We start from the raw sequence: 16,741 nt of genomic DNA, 5'->3' as shown, positions 1-16,741 counted from the left end.
TGACGAATGGTAGCAATAGCTACACCATCGCACGACTCCCCAGGGACCTAAATTGGATGTCTTTTTTTATTTAAGTCACTTATGACAATGCAGTGTGACCTTTCTCTTCCCTGTGAAGGTGAATTGCATCCCTAGAGTCTCAAATTCATAAGTCTGAAAAGAGAGGGAGGGAAAATAGGCTACATGCCTGGAATCTGTTTAACTACGAGAGGTTGGGCTGACTGGCAAAGCAGTGAAGGATTTCAATCCTTTTATATGCCGCTGCCTGGATATAAAATAGCATGCATCTGGACTAAAGACTGATCAGGCCCATGCAGACACATCCATTTTGATCCTGCACCAAAAGTGTTTTGAGTCTTACTATGGTAGTTACAGTGAAGGTGGACTGGTTGCAATTTAAATACAGACCCTGAGGATGGAAGCAGATGCTTCTAGGAAAATTAATCTACAAAATTAAGTCTTCCTTTGCTTACTGGTCAAATCAGCTTTGGACTGGCTGGTAAACAACTTCCTAGATGAGATCAATTAATTAAACTGACACGTGAGCCACAATGTAATGCTGTTGTGAGCTCGTACCCAGAAAAGAGCCAAAGAATGATGTCACGCTGTGTGTTTCAGTCGCTTTGCTTTTCTCTGAAATTGTCCGTATGGTGAATGCTGCAGCAAAAACCCATTTGTCACACTAATGGTTTCTATCTTTCTAACTTTCCACTACAGTGGTACACATAATTGCTTCAGTATTGCAGTAAAATGTTCCTTCCAATCACTAATGCACTAAAATGACAAACATGATCCCAGATGTAGTGAGTAGGTACAGAACATAGGTGGACGTTAATTGATTTGAGCTCTAGGCCAGTAAGGGTTGGTGTACTGTATAATATCCAGAAGTTTAGAGTGTCCTAAAATGGACAGCAGTACCTAGGCACCACCATGGTCTGCCATCGTCACCTACAGTATGTGATACAGTGGTAATTACAGATTACGACAGAACATTAAAACGTAATGGACCAGTAATGGAGGCTCTAAGTGGCAATGTTCTATGGCTCCCTTTGTGCCTATGTAACCTGTTGCTACTGTACCACTAATCCAGATCGATACACGATCGATCGTTTGCTTGTTTCGGGTCTGTTGATCATCCCTCTCCTCTCAAGGTTATAGCTCGCTGCTGTTATGACCGAATTATATCCTTTTCCTTATTGATTCATACCAAATGAGATTATGTTTCAACACACATTAAATAAGTGATTCTGGGTCTGTCTGGAAAGACTAATGACTCTCTTGTAGTTCATATTTCCATTCAGAGATCAGGCATGCTGTGTTGCATGTAGGCCTACAGTAAGAGTGTCCCCACGCTTTTAATGTGCTTGTATTCATTCCTTATGCACTGCACTGTGAGTGGTCCTCTTAGAATGATGTTCTGGGCACTCACAATCTTCTGTCCTATATTGACATTGAACAAAATGACTGCACTGCACTACCGGCTATTAGCTATGCAAATGAGCAAAGCTTTTAAATGTTTTGTGAGGTATGTTTAATGATACTTGGCTTGGTGATACTTTTATATCCATGATGACAACATTAAGGTAGCGCGCGTGCATACACACACACACACACACACACACACACACACACACACACACACACACACACACACACACACACACACACACACACACACACACATATACATACATACACACATACACACACACACATACACACACACACACACACACACACACACACACACACACACACACACACACACACCACATACACACACCACACACACACACATACACACACAGTCACAGCCTATTGAGTAACGGCCATAAAATACATTTATTGACTGTCGTTCCAAGCTTACAGCTTAGACACAATCAGTACCATTCTAAGGCGAGCAGAGAACCGTGAGGCAAAACCTTGGTGGAGACTTTTTTCGTAATTAAACCATGGTTTTATGGAAGTGAAGGGTGAATGAGAGTGGGAAACTGAACTGTAACAGCCTACCTGATGACTGTGCTGAAGAGTCCTCTGTGCCTGCTAGCATGCTCCCTGCTGTGTGTCTGCATGTGTGTGCGTGTGTGTGTGGCGGCCTGCCTCTCAGGAGACTTTGCCTGTGCTCGGGGAACATGCGTGTCGGAGGACTGTGTGTGTGACTTCACAGACCACTGTGGGGATGGCAGCGATGAGGGTAACTGTGAGTAACACCTGTATTTTTAATTTGATTTCTTTTGATTAGGCTTAGCACCGTGTTTACTTACGTGTCAAGGTTCAAATATGACTGTTGATCTCTTCTGAATAACAACTTCCTACTTGCTATTCAAGTGATCTTACTCCTTCCCCCACAGCTACAGTAAACACGTTATCCCTCCAAATACTGCAATATTTTACCACTGATAGTTTACGGTCCCTGGGTGAGCCTTGGGTCATAAAGTAGAGCCCGACGAAGCTTTAAGCCAACAAGCCATAGAGCCAATGGTTCTTTATGGTGCCTGGTGCACTATGCAAACCCACCTCTAAATGCTGCACCCTACAGGAGCCTTATCACCCTTAACAACCAGAGCAAAATATGATTTGCCGAGAGATCTGCATCCGGTCTGCTCCGTCTGTCTGACTGTGTGTGCTGCCTGTGTTTCTCTACAGGCTCTGGGTACACGCGGTGTGACTTTGAGGAGGGGTTCTGTGACCTGTCACCCTCCTCTGAGACAGAATCACCGTGGACCAGAGGAACGGGCTTCACCAACACTGGACCCAAACACGACCATTCCAACAACCAATCAGGTATAATTGGCAAAATCGGCATAGAACTGCGTAACCTTGGATTTGATGTGCAAGGTTTTTAACATCTCATTCTCATGCTATATTTCTTCTGTGTTTTCTCTCCTTTCTCAGCTCAGTACTTGTCCCTGCAGCCTGTTGGAGGAGAGAGGTCCCTGGCTGACCGACAGAGTCCTGTCCTCCTGGCCGATCTACAGAGTCCTGTCTTCCTGCCCACTCTGGCCTGCAGGGTAGCACTCACATCTTATTGGACACATCTCACCACTCATTGGTGACGGGCTGTCTGTCCCCATATCATGACATAACATCATGTCCCTTCCCATCCATAGATGACCTTCTATTATCACATAGGGAGGGTGAGCGGAGGTCTGCATGTCCTGACCCGACCCCAGCCTCCGGCACAGAACATTCTGCTGTGGAACCAGTCAGAACCACAGACGGAACCATGGCAGAGGACAGTGGTACTGATTACTAGCCAGCACCAGTTCCAGGTGTGTACTGTACCACCTGTCTGTCTCACATCCACCCAGATGAAGGGATTAGAAACCCCACACTTTTCTTTTTTACACCCTTTCGAGTCCTGTAGACTTGCTGGCTGTCTCCTCTCCTCAGGTTCAGGCAGGGGCTGTAGCTCTCTCCGTTATATAACCCCTGTCTCACCCTGCTCTCTCTCCCCTCTTCCAACATCTGCTTCTGGGTCTGCCTATCTGTCTCAGCCCCCTTCAAATGGCTGCCTGATATTAGAGGTCTGTTTTGTTGATTCCGATTCTGGCAGTTTGAGGTGCAAAGTGAATTCAATTTATGATCAATAAATTCAGTCGGGACGCAGTTAGGTTGACGGCATGAGACATTTTTGTTTGATTTTGCACAGTGACAGAAAAGCTATGCGATCTGTCCTTCCATGAGGAGAGTTCTATATCCACCATCAGAACGGTTTCTTAGCATGAGCAAACAAGATACAGCACACTGATTCACACAGGCCAAGTCAGCCATAAACCGGCTGGGCTATAAAAACTCCATGGTCGTGAAGGCAGCAGGTGAACTTTGACCAGGACAGTGAAAACATTATAATAACTATAGTCTGATAGCACACAAAGGCAGGAGTGCTGGAGGTTATCGTTTCCTTATGATCACAGTTCTGGGAGGCATTAAGCACACTGCGGTGCCAGATATACAGGCCTTGCAGTAGATGCCATCACCAATAAGACTCTTCTCTGCATCATAGTTGATAAATAAAATGATGTCCTGTCTGTCTCATCTCAACATGTACTGCATGCAGACAGGGATACTTGTTTGGGTCAACCATTTGATATGACGACTGTAGAGGCCTTGTGCTTTGTTATGAACTTCATTATGACTAACAAAGTCTGATATAGTCTGATCATAATAATTTGGAATTCTCTGTTGCACACTGGGCAGGTCAGGGAGGGTGTGGAGCTCTGAGGTACTGCCACCAGTCCTTCCTTGGCAGATTTGTGCTTCAGCAAAGCACTGGAGCTTCTCCTGCTTTCACAGAGAACTGCACCTTCCTGGATTGTTCTTCTCTTGGCAGGTCGGTCCAAGGCTAGGGGTTCCCAGCTTTTAAGATCCAAGCCAAAGCTCTTCAAGGAGGCTTTCAGGGTATCCTTGTAGCACTTTATAGGGCCGCCTTGCATCCCATTTTTCAGTTTGCCAAAGAAGACTTGTTTTGGCAGTCTCGTGCAGGACATTCTGGTCACATGGCCAATCCATCTGAGCTGTGCCTTTGCAAGCAAGATGAGGATGCTGGGGCAAATGGCGTTGCTGAGGACCTCAGTGTCAAGGATTCTGTCCTGCCACTTGTTCTTCAGTAGTGTCCTGTCAGTAGTATAAACTGGCAATGAATTCCACCTGACAATGGCTCTACATGACAGTTTTCTGCATCATACTCAGGGCGCCGCTAGGGATTTGAACAGATATGACATTGGTCCCCACCCCACCAGTGGTGTAGGTTTCATTTGGAAATTGGAAGGACACAATAAGCAGGGAGTCGGGGGGGGGGGGGGGGGGGGGGGGGGGGTGAGTTGCCAAAAACAAGGAAACCATTTGTTTTATTAGTACATTGTAAAATAGATATTTTATTAATGATGACAGGTTAATAATTGAATAGAAAAAAAATCTAATTTTCTAGATCTAATTAAATCTATAAAATCAGTCAGTCACAGGACCTTAGAGAAAATAACCTTTCATATAATAGCTTTGGAGACCATGTCACCTTTACATTTCTAACAAAATTTAACAATACATGAGAGGATGTCTGACTAACAGTTAGTCACCTCATGCATGCCTTTTACAGTAGTTCTGTAAGAGCAATGTAAAGCACAACGTGCTGCTTCATTGAGGCACTGGACCAAATTACAAAACAATAGCTGTGACAGAACTAAAACATACCTGTCTAATGACATCTGGTGGCATACAGTACCTTTTGAAACTTCTTACAACTGACACATGCAGTAGCACTTTATAATAAGTGCAGACTATAAAGCATTTATTACTTAATTCATCATGTATAAAGGGTTATTCATTCATTATTACACAGTAGTAAGCATCCATAGAGGTGTTATTCATTAATAAGCTAAAGTAAAATGTGTTTATACACTGTTTTTTCATACATTATAAACAATGTATTTTCCAACCTGAATTAATGAATAACGCTTTATAAATGATGAATTAAGTAATACATGCTTTATAGTGTGCGCTTATTATTAAGTGTTAACCACATACTTTATCTAGCATTGCTCACAGTTCATCAAGATAATCCAGCTTTGCACTACGTGGTCTGTAGCCACATCCTACAAGCAGAGGTTTTATATATAGTAAATTAATTTGCAACCAGGTCACTTCAGTATCTACAGCCGTTAAATCAGCTCTTGTTGGTATTTGAAGATAAACCGCTAATCTCACTTTTGGGTACATGATTCCAAAATGTAGTTGTGTGCAGCGGTATATAGCCGCGACAACACACACACACACACACACACACACACACACACACACACACACACACACACACACACACACACACCATACACTCAAATACAAACACACAGCACACAAAGAGAGGATAGAAATATTTAGATCGTGTTACAATTCTTATTTCCTATTTGTGTGTTACAGGTGATCCTTCGAGGGGAGCTCTCTGTTGCCAGTGACCCCGCTGAGACCCTGGCCGTCGACGACGTCTCCTTCAGTGACGGCTGTGTCCCCGGTGAGATCTCCGTTCCTTCGGTATCGCCTCACTGCACAGACTCAGCCCAGCGGAACACGTCTCTGCACATTCCCCAATAGGGACATAACCTGTGCTCTTACACTAACCTCAGGCCGATGACGATAACTCCTCCAGCCCAGCCACAAACACAGTGGATCTTCGGTTGTGCCTCCGGAACACGTCTCTGCACATTCCCCAATAGGGACATAACCTGTGCTCTTACACTAACCTCAGGCCGATGACGATAACTCCTCCAGCCCAGCCACAAACACAGTGGATCTTCGGTTGTGCCTCAGAGTGTTGTCTGATTGTGTGATTCTATTAGTCAGGCTTCTCACACATTAGCCCTTTGAATACGACCACGTCACCGGCAACATTCAAAAAATATCAATTTATATATATATATATATATAAAAAAAATATCTAAAGAATCTTCAAAAACCCAACACTTCCTAAAAACAGATAAACTGTGCTTTCTAGTATTAAAGGGAAAATCCAATTAATATTCAGAATGTTGTGACTGTACTTACAGGGTTAAAAGGGTTAAATAACCTTGTAGTTACAGTCCTTCTACAGTCCTCTGATTCACCTGTAATCTGACTATGGAAGCCCACCCCTTACCCACAGCCTCTGTCTTTATTGTGTTGGCCGTCTGCTCTCTTCAGCTTGGTCATATTATGATGGAGAGCATGTTAGATATAGTATGGGGACTATAATTTTGGCCAATCTCTTTTTCTTTCCATGGGATCACAGAGATTCTTCTCAGTGCCAAGCATGCATCCTGGCATCTTCATAGGGAGTTCTAATGGCCTCTGTAACTTGTCCAATAAGATTATGTGCCTTTCTCTGTCTATAAAGCAAATAGAGCTTGTAATTTCACTATCGATTTTCTCATTTTGGTATCCAGTCTGGGGGGTCCTAAACCTCCCTACGCTGGCTCCCAGTCCTGGGCCATAACTGGCCTGGGCATGGGACACTAGCTGTGATGTATGGTTCTGTATAGCCAGGGTTATCCAAGGTCTGTCGAGGTCTGCCTGTGTCTGTCTGGATCTCTACTGTATGTCTGTCTATGTCTGTGTATGTCTGGGTCTGTAGCTGGGTCTGTCTATGTCTGTCTAGGTCTGCCTGTGTCTGTCTGGATCTGTCTGGGTCTGTCTGTGTCTGTAACTGGATCTGTCTGGGTCTGTAGCTGGGTCTGTCTATGTCTATCTGCGTCTGTCTGGGTATGTCTGGGTCTGAAGTTGTGTCTGTCTAGGTCTGTCTGGATCTCTATGTCTGGGTCTGTCTGGGTCTCGGTCTGTCTGTGTCTGGATCTCTATGTCTGGGTCTGTCTAGGTCTGTCTGGATCTCTATGTCTGGGTCTGTCTGTGTCTCGGTCTGTCTGTATCTGGATCTCTATGTCTGGGTCTGTCTAGGTCTGTCTGGATCTCTATGTCTGGGTCTGTCTGTGTCTGAGTCATTTAGCTCAGTGTACAGTGGCTTCTCTATGTCTTCTGTTTTTAATTATTAATTTGCCTGAAAATGTGCAGCAGTGAAATACGACCCCACAACAGGCTCAAATTCAGAGAGTGCTTTGTCACAAATTTTGACCTTATACCTAACTTATTGCAAAGTTCTTTGATTAGATGGTAACTATGGGTAGCATATTCAACTTTGATCATCCTGTCCACTTAACAAAAATCTGTTTTGAAATGCAATGCATGTACGATAGGCCTTCATAAATCATTGTGTGTGTGTGTTTGTGTGTGGATTCAGCCCACACAGGAGAGGGACTTATGACGGAGAGAGAGTGATATGGAGAGAGTGATTCAGAGACACACAGTCAGACTGGCTCTTCCTGACTCCGCCAGCAGAATGTTAGAATTCGTCACGAACTCACATAACCCCAACCCCGTGTTCTGAAGAAGTTTTTACTACTTTTGTGTTTGTGAGCTGCTGTTGTTACTCACTGAAGTGAAGCAGCAGACATTTACAGTCTTTTTCCATCATCCATTGCAACAAGGACCCTATCTGAAAATTTCATTTAATTGTGCTTCCAATACTTCTCATATTATATAATAAAAAAAAAAGCAGAATGAAAAATCTAGTTCAATTAAAAGATGCAATCTTGGGCTTTGTATCGATTTTTTAATAACTATCGATTTTTGAATAACTCTCTTGTTGGTCCCCATGTCTTCATCCGCTGCCATAGCAACATGGTTTATGTGAGGGCTGGTGTGGGAATCATCTGCAGGCCTGGTCTCTGTCAGCCCAGGATGACTCCAGGATGTGTCTGCTCTTTATGAATGAATCTATGAATGAATGATGCTACTGTAGCTCTCTTTAGCTCATTTAATTCTGCATTGGGAGCCACGCCATTAGGATGCAGAGTTAAATTAGCTAAAGGAAGCTACGGTTTGCAGACTCTTTCTTTGATTTTTTTTTCGGTCTAGCACCTGCCTGTTTGGTGGATGTGTGGGACTTCTTTACAATTTGTTTATGAATGAGCCACACAGTGAGTATTATTGCTATTGACTTCCTGTCCATGTGCAGCTTACATCTAAAGCTTTGTGCAATGTAAACACCTTCGTCATAGTATGGATAGTCAAGTCAATCTAAACACCTTCGTCATAGTATGGATAGTCAAGTCAAGTCAACTTTAGCACATTTACAAACAGCTGTGGCTGAACCAAAGTGCTGTACAGATAAAAGCAAAAGATATAAATACAAAAGCATACGAATAGTGCAAATACAGATAAGTACAAAGACACAGACTACAAAATAAAAATAAAAAGTGAAGCAAATTACAAAATAAAGTAAAAGGAACTAAAATGGCAACAGTTGGGTTACGCTCTGGAAGGGGTGTGGTGACGCAGGAGATTGGTCAGATACATAGGGGCCAGTCCATGGAGTGATTTGTAAACAGTAAGCAGGAGTTTAAAATCTATGCGGTAGCAAATGGGGAGCCACTCATTGCTCACACTTATTAGAGCAATCCTTCCTAATTGTTTCCAATTTGCTCTTGCACTCATGCACATGCATTCCACGCGTTTGACGCGCACCAGCATTGTCCAATTAAAAGATTTCCACAACTTCTCGCTTAAGACGGGCTATTTATTACTTAAATTCCAACTTAAATCATTCTTACCGCCTGGCAGAAGTTCTCCAACAAAAAATACAAACGCTAGCAGCGGTCTAAAACTGTATGGCTGCAAGCATGCACTTGAGCGCACCACCGGCCCCAATAGCCAAAGAATGAACTAGCGCAGGTGCTGCAGTCACCTGCTTAACTAGTTGTAGATGCGGTCAGGGACTGCTCATTGCACTCCAACAGCTGACAATTAACAAAGTAAATCATTTGGATCCAAATCACAACATTTAACAATAATTCATAATTCATAATTAAATTAATAAGTTTCCTGAACTTCAAGTCTATCAATTCATCATAAATCAAATAAGAAATAGGATAAAGAAATCAGTAGATTCAAAAACTTAAATTGGCTCCAACATTCCGGCCCCTAATTGACATGTAGGAACACAGGGAAATTACCAACAAAACATAAAGGAGCCATCAAATTCTCTCCTTTTTTTTTTTTTTTTACATTTCTTTGTATCAAAGAGTTCATATGTCCATAGGTCCTCTTGGTTCCATACATGAATGCAATAAAAGTTCATAAGTGTGCACGTGCGCACAGGGGGTATGCATGTGTCATGTGTCACAGTTCATGAGGACATGTGGGGGGGCGTGGGTGAGTGTGTGCATCAGACTCCAGCCGGAGCCTCCAGGAGAAGGGCAAGTTTGGTGATGGGCCTGCGGAGGGTGTTAGTCTTGGTCCGAACATGAACCTGTCGTACTAGCCCCCTGGAGTCTGGAAAGGTCTCTATCACTTGTCCCATTATCCATGTGTTTCTTGGCATCGCTTCGTCAATGATTAGGACGACGTCTCCTTTGACAAAGTTTTTTGTTTTCCTTGTCTATTTGTGTCTTTGTTGTAGTTCTGGCAGATATTCTTTCGTCCATCTCCTCCAAAAGGTATCTGCCATGTATTGAACTTGGCGCCATCTTCTCCTGCTGTAGCAGTCATCCTGGCTGTACACTCCTGGTGGTATGAAGGGCACAGTTTTAAGCAGCAGGAGATGATTTGGGGTCAAAGGTTCCAAATCCAGTGGGTCGTTGGAAGCCTTGGTGATGGGTCTATCGTTTATTATAGCTTCCACCTCGCAGAGAAGGGTGGCCAGTCCTTCGTCATCCAACGTTTGCTGGTGTAGGAGAGCGCCGAGAATCCGGCGTATTGTCCGAATTTGTCTCTCCCAGACGCCTCCGTGGTGTGATCCTGCGGGAGGATTAAACCGCCAACAGATGCCGTCACGGAGTGTAGCGTTCTGGATCTTAGTGTTGTTGAGACCCTGAATGGCCTCACGCAGTTCACGTTCCGCACGGACAAGGTTGGATCCATTATCTGATGTCATAACTTTGACAGGGCCTCTCCTTGCGACAAATCGTCTGATTGCATTTATGCAGGAGTCCGTGTTCAGAGTTTGTGCAACCTCTATGTGAACCGCTCTGATGTTTAGGCATGTAAACACGACTCCGTAGCGCTTGACAGTAGTCCTTCCTCGTTTTATTTGAAATGGACCAAAGAAATCCATGCCTACATTAGAAAAGGGTGGCTCATCTGGGGTGACTCTTTCCTTCGGTAAATCAGCCATTAACTGCTCACCCTTTACAACACTCATCTTCCTGCAGGTGACACACTGCGAGATAATCAGAGCCTCAAACGTGACAGTGTGTGACTTCTGCCACTGTGTCCAATGTTCTCGTGTATGTGTCTGATAATGAGTCGTGTCACGTGATGGTTCTTCGGCAGGATTATAGGGTGCTTGGATTCTGAAGGCATAGCAGACTTATCTAACCTGCCGCCGACTCTCATCAGCCCTTCCTCAAGAATTGGCGAGAGCCTGAGCAGCTGGCTGCTTGTCTTCACTGTGTTGCCTTTGCTTAAAGCAGTCATCTCCTCTGCAAAACATGTCTGCTGACAGAACTGAAGGATGGTAACCTCTGCCTCTTGCAGGTCTTCCACCGAAAGTGTTGGTCGTTCTGTCTGCTTGTCTCCCTTATTTCCATGGGGATCCTTTTTCTTGGCACTTGCTCTCTTTAGAGCAGTTTTGACACGCAGTATCCAGGCCACAGCCCTCTTCAGACGGTGCCAATCTGAGTACCATGAGAGCAACCTGTTGATGGTGTCGCTGCTCTCCTCCACTACAGTCACATTAACTGCCAGCGCTTTCACCTCTGGATCCTCCAGTGCTAGAGTTAGATCTGCATCCAGGCTCTTGGGCCACTCCGACTCAGGTTGCAGAAGGAACTCTGGGCCTGAGATCCAACTTGAAGATCTTAAATAGTTGGGCACTGAAACACCTCTTGAAGCGCAATCAGCAGGATTCAAGTTGCTTTGGACATATCTCCACTGAGAGACTTGGGAAGCAGATCGAATGGTTGTGACTCTGTTCGCAACAAATGTGTTGAATCTAGAGGTCTCATTCTTTATGTATTTAAGCACTGAAGTGCTGTCGGTCCAAAAAACTGATTGCACAAGAGAGACCTCGAGCTCAACTTGCAGCATTTGATCCATCCTCATGGCCACAGTAGCTGCCGTGAGCTCCATTCTTGGGATAGTAACAGGCTTTAGAGGGGCTACCCTGGCTTTGCCAATGAGAAAGGCACAGTGAACCTGGTTTTGTCTGTTTGACATTCTCATGTAGGACACTGTCCCGTAGCCACTCTCGCTTGCATCAGCAAAATGGTGTAGCTGCGCTGAGACAAGGGGTCCAAATCCATCAGGTTTCATACATCTTTTGACCTTGTAGTCATCCAGCAGGTTCAAATCCCTCAACCAGGTGGACCATCCATGTTTGAGACTTTCGGGAATCATCATGTCCCATTCCAGTTTCAAACAACAGAGCTCCTGCAAGATCTGCTTAGCAGGAAGTACGACTGGTGCCAACATGCCCAGCGGATCATAAATGGAGCTAACCATTGATAGAATCCCTCGCCGAGTAAGTGGTTTATCTTGGAGCTGGACTTTGAATTTGAAGGCATCTGTCTCCATGCACCATTGTACACCTAGTGCTCTCTCGACAGGCAAGATTTTTTGATCAAAATCCAGGTCCTTGATCTCCTTGGCTCGGTCCTCTTCCGGTATGGAGAGGAGCAATGCTCTGTTGTTACTGACCCACTTGTTCAGTTTGAAGCCGCCTGTGGCGCACAAGGCAATCAGGTTGTGAGCCAGGGCCAGTGCTTCACCCTCGCTCTCCACAGATTTGAGACAGTCATCTACGTAGAAGCTCCTACGCACTGTTGAGATGGTCTCTGGGTCAAATCTGTCTTCGTTGTCCTTCGCACACTGCCTCAGAGCAAAATTCGCACAACTGGGAGAGGATGTCGCTCCAAATATATGGACGACCATTTTGTACTCCTCAAGCTCCTTGCTGTAGTCTCCGCCAGGCCACCAGAGAAACCTTAAAAGGTTGGTGTCTTCCTCTGGGACCCTAACCTGATGAAACATCCCTTCAATATCCGTCATGAAGGCGATAGGTTTCTGGCGCAGTCTGGTTAGAACTCCGACCAGACTATTTGTCAAGTCAGGGCCTTGTAGAAGCTGGTCATTAAGGCAGGTGCCTCGGTAGCCAGCACCACAATCAAAGACCACTCTCAGCTTGTGCTTCTTCAGGTGGTCCCGTGGTGCGGGATGTACCAAACCCTTGCTCTGGCTCGACTTGGCCTTTTCCTCAGCTGTCAACTTAACAGCAAAACCCTTTTCCAGAATGTTTTCCATGAACGCTCTGTATTCCTCCTTGAATTTGCTGTTCTTGGCAAACTTCCTCTTCAGGTTGAGGGTTCTCTGTTCAGCAACAGACCGATTGTTGGGATATTCAGTGTCCCTTTTCCTCAAAGGCAGTCCAATGCTATAATGTCCACCTTCCAATTTGATGGACTTGGAGACACTTTCCATGAACATTTTGTCTTTCTGTGACATTTCCAGGTGCTCCTCATGCTGGCGCTCCTGCTCAATTTGCTGCTGCATCAACTCCTCCAGTCGGACAACAGAAGTTCTATTAGCCAGAACAACTTGCTTTCCATCTTTGGAGACTGTGATAGTATTTTAAACTGGTCTAGTCAAAAGATTTACCAAGATACGTTCAAAAGGTTAAGTCTGGTTTATTGTGAAAAACAATACGTGCGCAAGGACTTCCTGAACAACGCAACAAAGGTGGTTTCGTCAGAGAAGTGAATTCAGCCTCTTCTAGCTGTGGCTTATATGCAGTCAAAACACAGGTAAGGTCCTTCTAGGATGTGATTGGCTAACTCATTACACGTCATGTGAAATGGCAGGCGTGGCCAAGAGTACAGACATGTGACAAACAAAGAAAACAAAAGGTCTGAAGACGAAGGTGTGGCCCTTCTGACTTAAACAAAGAGATGAGGAAGAGCGAGGCAGAGGGGGTGTTTACAATTACAAAAGGGGGAGAGTTGAGGTGTTTACAATTACAAAGGGGAGATTGAAACTAGGGGTTGCAGGGGACTTGATGAATACTTGGGGGGAGGTGATGAATTACAAGAGAAGTGAGAGGACAAAGGTTTAAGGTGTTTGGATGTAAATTCCTGGACAAGACACTTGTCTTCCGAAAAGGACCATTTACAGTCCATCCTAGGGCAGTCTTAATCGCGTAAGGTCCATTTCCCTTGCTGCTTATAACTGTCCATGGCCTTTGGCATGTTGCTGCCTACCAGTAGGCCAATATCAGCATTGTTCTGCTGGTTACTTTACTACTGTTGATATGCAGAATGGTGGGGTCCTTTAATGAGCAAGCTTGACAGGTAAGTCTTTGAGTGCATTTACTGCTCATATGTCCTACCTGCAGACACCCAAAACACATTCCTTTCCCCTTTAGGAAACCAAGCTTCTCCTGTTGGTTCTTTTTGTTGAGTTGAGAACAGGAGTCAAGTTTGTGAGCCCCTCACAAAGGAGGATGAGGATGAACCAGGGCCATTACCGCCCCCTAGTGGGGTTCTAGTTACTGGTGCTACACTAGTTACAAACCCACTCTTTGTCTTCCTGTCCAGGTTGGAGCGTGGCAGTTGTTGAACAGAGGAGCTTCCTCTCGCTGCGCTGTCCTTTAGATTGCCAAATACTGGGTCTGCCAGGACTCAGGTCTGCTTATCCACAAATTGCACCAAGTCTGCAAACTTGGCTCTTCTACCACCACGGTCTTTCATCTCACAAGCCCTGCTCCTCCATTTTTCTTTTAGCTTGTAGGGAATCTTGGAGAGAATGCTCTTCATATTAGATGGATGATCCAATTCCTCCAAGTAGTCTACTGAATCCATTGCATTAAGACAGCCATTAAGAAACAGTGAGAAGTCCTTTAATGCTTCAGGGTCCTCCACCTTTATGGATGGCCAGTTGAATGCTTTACTGAGGTATGCTGATGCTATTGTGTAGTCATCGCCAAAGTGTTTTTTCAGTAACCGTTTTGCCTCTGCATACCCTCTGCCTGGTGGCATGTACTGGCAGGAGCGTACCAGCTCCTGCGGTTGGCCTCTTGTGAATTGTTCTAGAAAGTGAAGTCTGTCCTTAGCATCATCAGTTTTTCCCTCTACACCGTGTCCAAAGGCTCGTATGAAAAACTGGTACTCCAGTGGATCACCTTTAAAGACAGGTATTGTTAGTGGTGGTAATGAAGACAGACTGTGTTGCTTAACCAGAGCCTCTGTTATCTTGTTTTGTTTTTCCATTACACCAAGTAAATTGCCGGTGTCTCCTGGCCTGAAAGAGGCGGCAGGTCTTTTACTCATGGCAGCATTTTCCGCCTGCTGCTGATCTTTGGGAATGACAGGTGGCCTTGTCTGTTTTACGGTGTTTACAGTGGCAGTGGCTGCATCAGGTTGGTGAGCTGGTGTGTGTAGGCCTACATCAGAGTCATCTGTTCCAGCCATAGGCTTTATAACACCTTTACGCACTGTGCTTGTTTTCTGTGTTCTATGAGTGATTTCAAGAAAAGAGGTTTCTTCCTCTGAGTCGAGTACATCATCCTCTTCAGACACACCTTCATCGCTGTCCACAGGGTCCACTCCAGCCTTCACATCATCCTCAATATCATCCACACCCCTTTCATCCCTGTCCAGAGGGTCCCCTCCAGCCTTCATGTAGTCGCTCATCATATTACCTTGTGAGCGTGACACTCCTGAAAGAGAGGCGGATTCATATTCTTTGAGGACAGTCAGCTTAGCAAGGTTTGCTGCTATGTCGGTCTCCATCTTCAGTTTCTCCTTTTTGGCTCTAATGAGAGCTTCCTCCTGTTCCAGCTCTTGCCTACTTTGGAGTCTGGCAGCTTGTGCCATCAACTCAGCTTGTCGTGTTTCCAGTTCCAGCTTTGCTGAGGCCACAGATGACCTGGAGGATGAGCGTGAGGCCTTTGATTTCCCATTGCTTTTGGTATTAGAAATACTGTCCTTGGGCTCAACATTAACCTTTTTAGTCAACTCAAATTCAGCGTATTTGATCCATTCATCAGCATCTGTTGCAAATTTGAATATTGCTTTCATTTTGGCATCATACCATTCCCTTTGTTCCTTTTCTGCTTCCTCAGGAGTCAACATATTCTTTAAAGACACATGCAGCCCATTCATTTCCTTACATAGCCTGAGAAATTCAGTTTCCATTTTCAACTTGACCACTTGCATGTTGCACACATTTCTCATCAATTTCTTCAACTCATTTTTCTTTTTGGTCAAAGAGCCCAGTTTAGCCTTTCTTGCAGCTTTCAAAGCATTAAGCACAGCACCAGTATTAGGCCCACTCTGACCAGGTGAAGTGTCAACCTTCTCATCCATTTTAGCTGCCACAGAAATGTCATCTTTATTAACCACTGTAGATATGATAGAACCACCACCGTTTTCATTGCTTTTAGCAGGGTCACCATTTTCATTCATTGTTTCACCAGCAACTTTAACTGGAGCAGAATTTAAATCCATTTGACCACCTTTTTCATTCATTGTTTATTTTGCTTTGACTTGAATGAAGTAGCCTGCGATGGAGGCGTGGTCAAGAGCGCTTGTCACGTTTTAGGCTTACTTCCGCATGTAAACAAACATTGGCCCAGTCCCAATGTCCCCCCTAAACCCTGAAGCCCTGAGCCCTCACAGACTTATTGACGTCACCTGGTAAAGTGGTTGAGTGCGCGAGGCTGCAAGGGCTCGAAGTGGTATAAAAAGGAATGGGACAGCACTTGTGACATCACATTACGTTGACGTGAAAACATATTTCTTACTATTGTGGGTGTGGGGCTTTTTATCAATTTGTCAATTTTACATGTTTTTCTTGTAGGCCTTCATGTAAATTAATTTTGGCCTGAGTCAAATCCCCTTTACATTATCCGAACTCTGTGTTACCCTCAAAACATGTCTGTTCAACTTATTGAAATCATTTCATTTTGTGGTCATATGCGAACTACATTACTGCCTGTGATTCTTGTTTGTGATGAATCCAAAGGTATTTACTTAAGAATGATAATACACGTTCCTGCACCTCACAACTCTTTCCATATTCATGTTGGAAATCTCAATTCAAAGAACACTGCACCGAAATGGGTGATTAATGTCATACTGCTTTTAACTGGGAAATCATATGATTTAGAGCAACAGAAATCGATGTAATTTATAACCATAGCCTACATATTTTTACACAAATCTCA

General features: G+C 44.5%; 1 protein-coding gene across 1 annotated transcript in view; it reads left to right on the top strand.

The window, feature by feature from the left end:
* The window catches only part of malrd1 (MAM and LDL receptor class A domain containing 1), a gene marked incomplete at both ends in the record, with an annotated part of 86,237 nt that overhangs the window by 14,177 nt on the left and 55,319 nt on the right, over positions 1–16,741 (top strand). Inside the window, 4 exons of the mRNA XM_084453588.1 lie at positions 2,108–2,200; positions 2,647–2,784; positions 2,896–3,011; positions 5,917–6,007. Of these exons, the coding sequence (XP_084309714.1) occupies positions 2,108–2,200; positions 2,647–2,784; positions 2,896–3,011; positions 5,917–6,007 (438 nt within the window). The remainder of the gene's footprint in view (positions 1–2,107; positions 2,201–2,646; positions 2,785–2,895; positions 3,012–5,916; positions 6,008–16,741) is intronic.

Source organism: Borostomias antarcticus (genome assembly GCF_949987555.1).
Source record: "Borostomias antarcticus genome assembly, chromosome: 2".
Lineage (NCBI taxonomy): Eukaryota > Metazoa > Chordata > Actinopteri > Stomiiformes > Stomiidae > Borostomias > Borostomias antarcticus.
This window is presented reverse-complemented; position numbering and strand designations above follow the sequence as displayed.